General features: G+C 32.3%; 2 protein-coding genes and 1 non-coding gene across 5 annotated transcripts; 1 reads left to right on the top strand and 2 right to left on the bottom strand.

Annotated features, from left to right (window-relative positions):
* Positions 1 to 1,676: 1,676 nt before the first annotated feature.
* On the bottom strand, positions 1,677 to 1,750 carry TRNAT-AGU (transfer RNA threonine (anticodon AGU)). The gene has a single exon. It is a non-coding gene; the product is annotated as a tRNA-Thr (tRNA).
* A 932-nt stretch (positions 1,751 to 2,682) lies between these two features.
* Positions 2,683 to 5,343, top strand: LOC105138375 (protein DEHYDRATION-INDUCED 19 homolog 4-like). Of its 3 annotated transcripts, XR_844761.1 has the most exons (6): positions 2,683 to 3,012; positions 3,111 to 3,244; positions 3,529 to 3,606; positions 3,916 to 4,178; positions 4,547 to 4,638; positions 5,026 to 5,109. XR_844761.1 is itself a non-coding variant. In XM_011044430.1 (5 exons), exons 1-5 carry the CDS (start codon positions 2,949 to 2,951, stop codon positions 5,131 to 5,133), a joined length of 645 nt encoding a protein of 214 aa, XP_011042732.1. In that variant the 5' UTR covers positions 2,687 to 2,948; the 3' UTR covers positions 5,134 to 5,343. The 3 variants fall into 3 exon arrangements, 2 of the variants coding, with proteins under 2 accessions (XP_011042733.1, XP_011042732.1); XM_011044430.1 differs by lacking the exon at positions 4,547 to 4,638 and having other exon boundaries at positions 2,687 to 3,012; positions 5,028 to 5,343; XM_011044431.1 differs by lacking the exons at positions 3,529 to 3,606; positions 4,547 to 4,638 and having other exon boundaries at positions 2,685 to 3,012; positions 3,922 to 4,178; positions 5,028 to 5,343.
* A 238-nt stretch (positions 5,344 to 5,581) lies between these two features.
* LOC105138374 (uncharacterized) lies at positions 5,582 to 10,024 on the bottom strand. Its single transcript, XM_011044429.1, has 5 exons — positions 9,552 to 10,024; positions 8,694 to 8,911; positions 6,729 to 7,014; positions 6,434 to 6,611; positions 5,582 to 6,344 (listed from the first exon to the last, which is right to left on the bottom strand). Exons 1-5 carry the CDS (start codon positions 9,852 to 9,854, stop codon positions 6,088 to 6,090), a joined length of 1,242 nt encoding a protein of 413 aa, XP_011042731.1. The 5' UTR covers positions 9,855 to 10,024; the 3' UTR covers positions 5,582 to 6,087.
* Positions 10,025 to 12,861: the final 2,837 nt, after the last annotated feature.

Here is a 12,861-nt window from a genome sequence, read left to right as displayed (position 1 = left end):
GTGTTAGATACTTCAACTCTAGCATTGATAAATATTATATAGTTATAAAATTAAATTAAATTAAATTTATATTTTTATTCCTAACTCTAGCATCAGTGAATAAAAACAAAAATAAAATTTATTTTTATGTGTACATATATTTTTTTTATTTTCATGTAGCTAAAATAAAATAAAATAAATTTAAATTAGTTTTTTTATTCTTGACTTTAATATTAATAAATAAACCAATAAATCAATATTTTTTATTTATAAATATATATATATTTTAATTTTTATTATTTTTTTATTTTAGGTTGAACCCAATTCAACTCATATAAGTTAAACTAGCCCCAAAACTAGCCCTAATCAGTCTGGTTACTAGCCTAAACTAGTGACGTGGCTGGGCCAAACCAGCAAGAAGCACATGTGGAGTGGCTTCATACAGTGCAACGATACATTCCAAGTGAAGATACAAACAAACAAAAGGAAAATGACTTACCTTTTCTCTGGAGACGGTGTGGATGGTGGCAGCGCGGTGGCTCTCGTTTGCTTAGAGTCATCACTCCTGCTTTCCCTTGCTTTTGCGCCCGTATGCTTTAGTCTTCCAGCAGCTCCTGAGATGATGAAGGTTCTGGTTTTTTGTGATGTTTTTCGGTGTTTTCTTTTTCTGGTTCTTTTATAGAAAATTTGCGCGAGATTGCTGAGGGCGACGCTCCTGCTTTCAAGTTTCCTTTTGCTCCTTCTTCTTGTCTTTCACATTCTATTTCCTTCTGGTTTTTCTATTTCTGCTTGTCTTTTTTTTTTTTGTTGCTCTGTTTTCCAGACCCTCTCTACTCTCTCTCGGTCTATTCCTCCTTTGTTTTTCACATTCATTTCTAAACTTTAAATTTATGTTGTTTTAATTCTATTCTCAAATATATTTTGTATTATTTATTCAAAAATTAGGTTATAATAACAATATTATGATTGATCACATCATAAAATATCAAGTCCATTGCCTTTCGGTATATTGCACAAATATTTTTCAACGCAAAGGACATTCTCACCATTCATACACCCCTAGTAAACTAAGATATCTAAATATAGTTTTGGAAACACCATCCATGGAATTGAGTGTCTCATTGTCAATGCTGCATTAACTAGCATGTTACATATTAACAAAGGACTGATATTCAATTTTTTAGAGTTGAAAGAAATAATAAGAAGAAAAAAGATGAAAAACTTGATCAACAAGGAGGAAGAATTCCCAAGAAAAGGAGGGAGAAAATTCTTGAATAATAGTTTTGTAATTTCATAATATTTTGAGTAGTAGTCAAGTTCATCTACATATTCAAGTTAGGTACAAATGAAATGACTTAAACCTACTTCCAAATTCTCTTTTTAAGAAAGAAGGATTGCATAGTGAAGAAATATTTTTTAATGGTAAAGTCTCTCGTTAGGTATTTTCATTGACATATTTATAAGAAACTTTATTCAAAGTCTTTTCCTTTTTGAATTTTAATTGACAAGAAAACAAATTCATTTGTTATGTGAATCATTGTCCTAAGAAGACACTGAAGTAAAAAGAAATCCAAAGAGATTCAGCATAGCACAATCTTCCTCGTGTCCCTCTCGAAGGAGGGTAAAAATAGCTGTTTGCAGCTCCTTCCTCCTTGTGACTTACACCACAGTTCTTCTTCCTCGGAGGAAGACAGGTTTGCTCTCGTTGAGAGTCGAACTCAAGACCTCCCGCTTACTAAACGGGTGCTCTAACCAACTGAGCTACGAGAGCTTGTTGGGTATCCCTTTATCCATATTTAAAACGTCCTTTAATTGTGGTGATGTTTAGTTGTAAAATTCTTTTAATTTTTTGTATATGTTGCTGTGAATATTCTGTTATGCTGTATAACCCTTTGTTTTATTTACCCAAATGGAATGCCAAAACACATTTTCCATAAATAATGGTTCTATCTTGAAATACATTAAACTATTATAAAACGATAATAATATCACTTCACATAATTATATTATATATTGCAAGCATGGAGTGCATAAAACCCAACCTCATTCGTACTTTGAATTGATATTTTGAACTATACTTGCTGCCTTGTGAATTTAGCATTTAAATTTATTTAGATTTTTAAAAAAATTAATTGGTGGTAATTCATAATCCGTGTAATTTATTTAATTTTTTAAAATAATATTATTTTAATTTTTTAAAATTTTTTATCCAAAACAAAAGGTCTTGGAAAAAAAACATTGACTCAAAATAAAAAAAAAAATACTACTTATTTTGAGGTCATTTATATCTTTTAAATAGCATTTCACTAAATTAAAAAAATTATAAATTATTTTTATATTTTTAAATTATTTTAATATTAAAAATAATTTTTTAAAATAAAAAAATATTACTTTAAAATATTTTTAGATAAAAAATATTTTATAAAAAAATTATTATTACTCTCACGGCTACATCAACATGTTCAAGAGTAAAACAAAAAAACAAAATCCATTATGCAATCTAACGAAAATAAATATACCGAATGTTTACAAACAAAACTTTCAATAAAAGACAAGAATGAAACTTTCAATAATGTTTTTCTTTTAAATATATTAAAATAATATTTTTAATTTTTTAAAATTTATATTTTATATTAAAATGTTAAAATAATTTAAAATAAAACGATTAAATATTTTTAAAACGCAGATAATCTGTCTCTAGTTCCGTCTGTCTCGCTCTCTCTCTCTCGCAGTTTCCTCTTCCTTTCCTGTCTTTATCTACTAGTCTTCTTCAACATTCCATTAAACCCTTTGTTTAGTATCACAATTACAGTCACCCCCACCCTTCACAGAAGTTTCACTCTTTATTTCATAAAAGTCTTCTATCACAATTACAGTCACCTCCACCCTTCACAGAAGTTTCACTCTTTATCTTCATAAAAGTCTTAACCTTTTTTTTCTTATCACAGAACAGAGAAACCAATAGAGCAATGGCTTCTGATTCATGGGCTTCTCGCTTCACAACTTCTTCAAGAAGATATCAGACTCGATCTGGTTTGTGTAAAATCTTTCATTTCTTTTGTAATGTCCTTAGTTTAGTAAGAGATGGTGTCTGAAAGGTGCTTTTTTTTTTTGTTGGTTTGTGGTGCTAGATCTGTATGATGAGACTGAAACAGAAGAGGATTTGAAAGCAGAGTATTTGTGTCCGTTTTGCGGCGAGGATTTTGATGTTGTTGGTCTCTTTTGCCACATCGATGAAGAGCATCCTGCTGAAGCCAAGAATGGGGTATCATATTCTTATCGAGTTCTATTGATGGATATAAATTAAAATGTTTAGTTCTTTAGTGTTAAATTGCTTTGGGTAAAGGGTTTTATGGGGTTTGATTTTAAATGAGATAATTTGGTTAACTGCGTGAGTTTGTCGCCTTGTTTTTGAGAATTTTAATTCTATCTAGAGCATATAAATTGGTCATTTTCTTTTTGTAACACTATTAATTACACTTCCTAGTTTTTTTTTTTTTTTTTTCTAGAGACTGTTTCTGAAATGATACTGGAATTGTTTGTTTTCAGGTATGTCCAGTTTGTGCTAAAAGGGTGGGGATGAACATTGTTACCCACATTACTGGGCAGCATGGGAACTTCTTTAATATATCCTTTTATCTCAAAATTTGACTCTTAACATTTAACATTTTGGTTCTGGTGTTTTTGCATAATCTGGATTGGTTTACACACAACCAAACATGCATGTTTATGTAGTTCAAATGTTAATTATATGGAAAAGTGACCTAGGTAATGTTGGTAACTGAAAATCTGTCTAGTGAATCCCTAGGCTCATGGGAAACTTTCAACATCAAAGGGGTGCTTGGGAATCTCCTATCTTGTTAGTTACCGGTTAACGGTGTCCAAACTATTGTTTTGTAACTACTTCTCTGTTGAAGTTCCTTGACTGGAGATTACGTGCAGCGTAAGAGGAGACTGCGGAAGGGGGGAGCTAACTCAGCATTTTCTATACTGAGAAAAGAGCTGCGAGAAGGAAGTTTACAATCCCTTCTTGGTGGATCTTCGTGCTTTGTTTCGTCCTCCAATACAGAACCTGATCCATTGCTTTCACCTTTCATATTTAATCCACCTGGTTTTGATGAAACACTGAATGCAAAACCTCTCTCTTCTGTTGGAGGAAGCTCAGTGAAGGGGAGCACAACTGAGGAGTTTCTAGAAAGGTATGATCACTATCTTTTTCCCATATAAGCCGCTGCATTTGATATCCATTTATAAAAGAAGTTTCTGTATTTTGACGTCCAAAATATGAACTAAAAGGTAATGATTTAGGGCTGGGAACTTGTTTGAATTAGGGCTGGAAATATGAGTTGCTGAACTCATTAGCCTCTTCTCTGATCTATCTGGTAACAAAACCAAGAATAAGACTGACTACTGCAAATATGCATCTTTTCTTAATCTATAATGTGAGGATGTCTTCAAACACTTGAGTATTTGGTTAATAGGCGATGATGTGTGAAGTTCAAATTTTTTAGGATAAGTGTGCAATTTGTAGAGTTACTGCCTTTAAGGTACTTTTTGCTTGGTTTACGTTCAGAATATCGGGCTCTCCATGATCTCAAACCCTTGAAGGCAAGGATGGAACTTTAGTAGTGCTGATACCATAGTCTTCTCTGGATGAATTGTTAATGATTTGTGGAGTTTGAGGTTTACTGACCATGTATAATTTGTTCTGACTATGTTTTAGGATTCTATTATTATGGTCTTGGAAGATTGACTTGGAGCTTGTATTCAACTGATTCCATAATTTTTAGCAAGGAACTTAAGACTGTTAATGATCATTCCATCTTTACCACTACATGATTTTCACTAATTCATCAATTTAGTTTTGTTGGAGAAGAGTATCACGTTTGGCAGAAAGGTAGCTAAAAGGGAACGAATGCAACTTGAACCATGTAATTGCTAACCTGTACTATATTTGCAACTGGCTGCTTTGAGGCTTTTCTGCCATTGCCAGTATGTTGTGGAGTTTTTCTTTTTCAAGATTTCTAACATTAGTTTGGTGTCAGCAGGAAAGTCCGACATCCACATCTATCAGACGAGGACCAGGAGAAGTCGCGGAAATCAGAGTTTGTCCAAGGACTATTGCTCTCCACCATTCTGGATGATGAGTTATGAGGGGATTGTTAATATAATGTTAGGTGTGAGAGCGAAGTGAAGAGGAAAGCTGTTCAATTTGTGACGCAAGTCGTGTTAGCTAGGAGGTCTGATTGACTACCTTGTACTCCTATTTGTATTTAGAGCTCTCATGTGCATAATGGAAAAAATAAACGGATTAATATTGAGCCCGATTAATATTGAAATAGTAATAAAATAATTTTTTTTATTTTTTATTTTTTAAAATTTATATTGAAATAGTAATAAACATGGATTTCCTGGACGGGTATATAGACAAAAAGGAACAGCGAAGGCAAAATCCACAGCCTGAAAACCTTGTTGCCTTTTGTCTGAAAAGATGATAGCTTTAGCTGTTGCGACAAACAGTAGTGCCACTGATGCATTTTCTATTGCAGCTATATGTCTATAGGAGGAAGTTATCATTTACAGATCATTTAGCGGATCTTTCTTAAGAGAACACAGCATATGTAAGAACATATTTCAAGAAACTGCTGCTACAAAAAGTACATTGAACATTCTACCATGGAATCAACCATATACAAAAGTCAGTAGTTTTTATAGGACAAAGTTATAAAAAAGTTGCAACAACTAAAGCTTTCAGGCCTGGAAAACAGTCCATAAGATCCAAACACCGTTTATGATCAGAAAGCTCCTTCGAATCTGCAACTCTTCAAATAAAAGCCACAGCACCAAGATACTTATCAGAAAGCTCCTTCAAGCGCAAGAAAATCATTGCATAAAAAAAACTGGACCATTCTGGGACTTCTTTAAGGATATGTGATGGCAGAGCCAGGACATAATATAAGTCTGAGAATCCTGAAGACATACAACTCCACACTACTCCATACAACATTAAAATAATGGAGGTTATTTCGTATGAGCTGAAATTGGGATTCCTCTTACAGGACTGAAGGTACCAGTTTCCTTTAAAAAATCATTTATAAAGGACTCGCTTCACCTTGGGCTTGTGTTGTGGGAAACAAAGAACCTATAGTCCGGATGATTAACTTCCAAATGCCTAAGCCAGTTGTCAGCGGCTTTTAGTAATGAACCAGCCTTTTTACATTCATAGACTCCATTCTGATTCCAGAAAGTAACCTTAAACTTGTAGGAAGCAAGCCCAAAAGTTGGCAAAGGTAGCTTGAGGGACATGTCAGCACGGTGTAGCTCCCTAACAGAACTGTGAAGTTGCATCCCCTCAGTGTTTTGATCTGTCCCAACAAGAAATGCAACAAACACATAAGCCTGCAGGCAGATATAAAAGTTCACCAAGGACATACACATAAGGAAAGATATGTACTTTGAAGGGGTGTTGACAGAGAATGATAGGTTAGAAAGCAGGCATCCAGGTTCTGCAGTGTAGGACCCATGGGTATCCTATATATGGGATACCAAGCCACAGAAATCCAACTTGAGGGTGATAGATCACAGCTCCTAAATGTCTTGAGTTCTGGAAACTGAGATGCAAGCACTGAAATCTGGAGGGATGGAAGGGTGGGTGTGGATGTTAGTATTCATGAACATGCGGAAAACATAAACAAAGAAAAAGAAGAACAGAACCCAGATTTTAAGTCAATTGAAGACAAGGAACTTGCCTGGTCAGCCAAAGGTTGGCGTGTGAATGGTGAAGCATACTCCATGTATTCAAAAATAGGCGGACCTGGTGGGTTCGAAATCTCACATTCATCACTTGATGAACCCCTGAAGGGTTTATTTCTCAGTGAGAGTCTATTCAAACTCTGAATATTTGCATCTGTAACATTAAGCTGGCTCCAAGGTTCCCAAACACCATTGCTTGCTACTCTCTCTGCTCCATAGTCACAGCTACCATCACTGCTCGTCTCCCTGGATGACTCAGTATCACTCTCCTCACCAGGCCTCCTGTCAGAAGATGGAAGAAATAACAATGTGATGCAACAAGCATGATAGTTACAGTTCTATAGTTTCAAACATTGGGCTGTTCACTTTTAATTTATCATTCCTTCCATTGGAAGGACTATCAAAACTTGCTGTACTGCATAGGCATCCAATTACCAAAAGTACCCATCTAGCCAGTACAATTTTAAAATGTAAGTGCTCTGTCAGGAAGGCTGGCAAAATTCCTTTCTGCTGCATCACAACATATTCAAGAAAATAAAATTATACCATGTTACTATCAGTCAATACTTGCAAAGTGGACCACTGACAAACTTTTCATCAAAATTTACACTACAGTTTCAGAAGATGTCAGTAAACATTCCACAAGGCAACAAATGTAACTGTCCCGGAACCACACTCACAATCCTAGGAATTCAGATGGATAAATCTTCCTCCTCCATCTTAAAATTCAGCATAACATGTCTGTGGTATAAGGAATTCAGTCATTCAAGTCAACCTTAAGTACCAGTACATGTCTCAGCCACTCCAATGACAAATTATCTCTTGAAAGGTTAATTCTGGAATTTTCCAGCAAAAAGTACACCAAGAATTATACTGTAAATTATTATCATTACTAACATGAAAGTAGCGGCTCCAAATTCTCCAAACAGTATTAACAATTATTTCTATTCTTGCACTTGCAGCCACAAGGGTGCAGTTTTGGCCTCCAAGAATCCTACTTTAAAGGGATCATGACTGCATTAAGGGTTTTTAGGGTATAAACCAAAAAAATGATCATGTAAACCTGTAGATAATACATAGGTGGGTGGCCAAATTGGACTTTGGATTCAACATGTCAGTGGATTATGGACACTAGATAGTACAGCACACAACCCTGGGATGCAAAATTTGCTTCTATTTTCCGTTCAAGAAAAATGTCATTTGCTTCACAGAAAGTTATTAAGAAAAATACACCTAGCGAAAGACAGATAAACAATCAACTATGAAATTTAAAATCCCCCTCATCAATGACAGCTCTAATGCATCAAATTGAATTCATTTCATCCAAATAAATAGCCTCCCATTGCTCTTTATCCATTCCAGTCAAAGATCCATCTATAATAGAAACCACAAGGAGGAACTGGCTGTGAATGGACCTCAGAATGGAATTTTAAAAAAAAATCCAGAAAAAAAAAAAACCATAATTCTCATATAAAACTAAGTTTGTAGACTTTTGAACCGTTTGTTAATTGGAATAACAACTTTAAGATTTAAATAAAAGAGCCATCTACAAAATGGCATATCTGTCAAACCCTGTATATTAAAAGGACAAACTAACATCATCAAACAGAGAAATCCATAGAAGCACATTGACAGAAGTAGGTACTGCTAGTAACTATAAAGTAACTAAAGTGCTAATACTCGCCAACAGTACTAAAAGCCTTTCACTTCCATCAGATACTTGATTCAATGCCTTTCAGTGTGTCCAAACCTTATGCAAATAAAAATAAATTAAGCCAGAAAATTAATCAATCACCTAACCTCAATGTGTACAATTTAAGATTAAAATATTGAAGAATGGCCATGCATCCAGAATTCACATGAATAAATCCATCAAAAACATGCCAGGACATCAATTGGAACTGGGAAAATTAAAAAACATGAAAAATATAACCAAATAAGAAGCCAAGAAAATGGCTCACCTCAGCCTGTCGGAGGGACGCAATGGATCAATATACAGCTGAATGCCAGACAAATAGGGAACATAATACTGCACAACAGTCTCACTCCCGTTCAAGAGAAGAGGAACACCTGCTCCATATGCACTCCACTCCTTAAAAGATTCCCATAAATCCTCAAGCACAAAATACAAGTTCTGGTGATGCTGCACTTCACACGTTCTCCATCCCCCAACGCTTGTCTATATGACCCACAAATGCCACCATTAAAAGAACATACATGCCATTAAAACATAAAACGTTCAACTCATTTTCAATCTAAAGCAAACTCATAACAATCAAATCAGTTTTCCCAAAGAACCGTTAAGAATCAAAGCTGTAATATAGGATTAGTTGGAATACAAGTTTAACAATTCTAACAAGTCGTCTCTAGAATAATTAACTGAATTCGAAACCCTAAACCTCTAGAATTTAAGACCTGTAATCCATACTAACCCCTTTAAACAAAACATGTCATCAACAAACAACAAAGTACATCAAACTGAAAGAAGCTAATTAATTGTCCAATTGGTGTCATTTAAAATCAACACCCTAATTAATTACAGACGATTGCGTTCAAAATTAAACATTGTCAACAATTATTTGCTTGATGAATTAACCTAATTCATTGCCCTATGCAATTAACTAACTCAAAACCCTAATCTAATCAAGTAATTAATCATGTCCTTCACAACTTAAGACCTCTAATCAATACAGACAAAAACTGAGCCGCAAGAACAAAAACCCACCAGGAAAAAGCTATAAAAATCTAAACTTTATTAAAAAACAAAAAAACAGAAATCAACAAAAACCCAAAGAATTACCGATTTTTTAATCAATTACCTTAGGCAGAAACTGAGCAGGAACGACAGGAGTAGTATACTCCAAGAACCGATCCAAATTCGTGGAATTAGTGTCAGACCCAACCCGACCCGAAACAGAACAATTCGACCCACATTGATCGGACCCCTTTCTCTTCTCAATCTCAGCCGTTGAATCCTTCGAAATCGACAGCTTCAGCTTCTGCTGCTGCTGCTGCAGCTGCTTCTGTTGTTGTAATTGTTGTTGTTTTCGGATCCCTGGTGAAACATAGAATCGATTCTCTCCCCGGGTTCGGGCAACTGAGACACCACCGGAGCCTGACATTGTACGGGATTGCAAGAAGGATAAAAACGGTGTCGAAAGTTGGAAGCTTTAGAGAGATTTTTATGTTTTGGAGACCGTTTTATAGGTTTTATTGTGTTTTATCTTTTCTGGTAAAAGGAAGTCTCTGTTTCGGATATTTATTCCTTTTTTTTCCGTGCGTGAAAGGAAAATAGCGAAATAAATACTCTTATAAGATGCATAGTTTTTCTTTTTATCTCTCTAATGAGTTTATGTTAATCTCGTGTCTGCTCAGAGTTTGATTTGGATATTATCTATTATTTAACTGCCTTTGCTTTTCCTTATTATTATTATTATTATTATTATTATTTAGATTCCAAATCAAGAACTTTGGAGAGAGTTATTTTATTATGAATAACTTAATTATTAAAAAATTAAGATATAGATTAATAATTTTTTTAAAATAAAAAATGAAGAATGAAGTATATTTAATTGACCACCAAAGTAAATTCTAGAAATTTCATAAGGAGAAGAGTCAAGATATAATAAAACAAACAACTAGGAAAGCTTCAAGGAGGGTGAGGCTTGGGATTATTTTGACTTTCTGGGTGAGGATTGGGTCCAAGTGTTTTGTTTATTTTATTTATTTATTTATTTATTTGTTTCAGTATAGTAGAACTAGTAAAGGGAATATCCGGCAGGAGAGATGCTTCATGCCAAATCAAGTTCATGATTCCAAACACACTTCACCATCTTCAAACTCAATCACCATAACGCTGCATATATATATATATATATATATATATTTGTCAAATACAGGAAATTGAATTGCTTAAGCTATGAGGTATGAATTCACCGCTAAACCTTTTATGAGCCTTACCGTAAGTGCTTGTGTCGCCCTTCATGACATGATATTTGTGCCCTGAATTGTTATTCAAATTATACTCGTGCGAGAAAGGATTAATTTAAAATAAATAAAATTTTAAAAATAAAATTTTAAAAAAATCAAATAAAAAATTCAAAATTAAAATTATAAAAACTAAAAATAAAAAAATAATACAAAAAAACCTCAAGCACACAAACTTGGATGCCGGAGCATGTATAAGCCTTAATAAGAAAAGCCTAGGCATGCAGGATAATCATCTTATAACTATATATATTCATTTTTTTTTTTAAGAAGAGAACATGTTGCCTACTTTTAATTTTTTAAGAAAAAATAGACCAAATAAACATAGCCTCTTAAAGCAAGTGACAGTTGCTTGCTTTCTTTGTCTAGATTCAATAATCAGAAGACCATTGAAAAATTGAGTTAGAGATGTTTTACATCTAAAAATTCATTTTCAATTAGTTTTACCTAAAAAAACTAAGAAAACACCATAAAGATATAAATAAACTCTTTTATGTCTTTAAAAATCCTAAAAATAAAATAAAAAAATAAAAAAACAAAAGATCAACCTTAAACCAAAAATCTTCCTGATGTTAGAACTATTTTATGATGTAGTTTCAAGGTGAAATAACACCTAAATGGAATGATCATTATCAAATGAGAAGTTTGAATATGTCATATAGCTCAAATATTGTTAAGTATTTAGCTCATATCTAAAGTTATAAAAGTTTAGATGAGCCTATTCTTTTATGGTTGAAAAGATAGGACAAATATCTAAAACTTTTATTAAAACTATTTTTTCAAATTATAATGTTATCAATAATGTTTTGTTCAACTGTCAAATTAATAGTTAATTATCATATCAATAATTTTAAAATTTAGCATATAAAAAAAGGCATTTGTTATATATTTAAACATATTGGTTTTTAGATTGAGGTCAATGCTCTTGCTTTTTTTATTTGTGTTTTTATATTGTTCAAGTTTTATTTCATGTTATATTTTCAATAATCTTTTATTGATGTTGATGTTAAAGCTTATCATTTTCTTTATTATACTTATTTAATTTATATCATAGCTATGTTTTTATATTATTTATTTATGTTTTTCTTTTTAATTATATTTAGTTAAGTTTATTTTTGTGAAGATGAAAAAGTTCTACTAATAGTGTAAGAATAAGTAGAGTATAAATTTAATATAAATTTTAATATTTAAATTCAAGAAAACTTGTGATTAACATGTGTTATAATTATTATTTTTATCAATCCTAAAACTTGCTTATTAAATGATGAGTCTAAATTCATTGTGTGCAATCTTTAGGACAACAAATTCTTTATTCTTTCATAACCTATTGTATGGAGAATTGATACTTGTGCTATAAAATGATCTTGATTTGTTGTTGATATAAATTAAAGCCATAAATATTTGACAACATTTACAAGTATTGATGTTTCTCAAAAAAGGTAATTAAAAATAATTAATATGATCATGTTGATAACTTGAAATCAGCCATTAATGATAAATCATCCAATTAAAACATTCTTTGTGTGTGGTTTTTAGATAAATAATAAAGGAGTTTGAACTATATTTATTTGAAATATTATTAGTAGATCATCTAATATTAATAATTGTTTTATTTGTGTTAAGTCTTTACATTAATATCACATATTAAAAATCTATGTAAGTCCTTTTATTTCATTATTTATGGTTCTGTATATTCAACATCTTTATGAATTGATCCTGGTCTTGCTGAGTTATTTATTATTTTGACACTTTTGCATATGAGATAAGACATCAATTATTTGATCATGTCAAGTTTTTGGTACCATTATCAGAGAGGTAAGTTACTATACAAACAATAAATTATATTCTTTTTTTTTTCTTTTAACTTTTATTTATTTATTTATTCTTTTTTTTTTTTGTAGTTGCATTAAGTGGTAGACTTTCTAGAAAATCTTCATCTTTTTAAAAAATATGGATGAAAAAGATAATTAGTCACTTCATAAAGATAATAATCATCTTAGAATATTTAAAGACCACATGAATTCAACAAGAATAAATGCACCATCATGTTTAATTTTCTCTTTTGATGCATTTCACTTTAATTTTAAATCATATATTATTCAACTTTTACCAAATTTCCACGGCTTAGATTAAAAAAAATTA

The sequence above is a fragment of the Populus euphratica genome, unplaced genomic scaffold (assembly GCF_000495115.2).
Source record: "Populus euphratica unplaced genomic scaffold, PopEup_1.0 scaffold88.1, whole genome shotgun sequence".
Taxonomy (NCBI): Eukaryota; Viridiplantae; Streptophyta; class Magnoliopsida; order Malpighiales; family Salicaceae; genus Populus; species Populus euphratica.
Note: the sequence above shows the minus strand (reverse complement) of the source record. Positions and strands in the feature narration are given on the sequence as shown.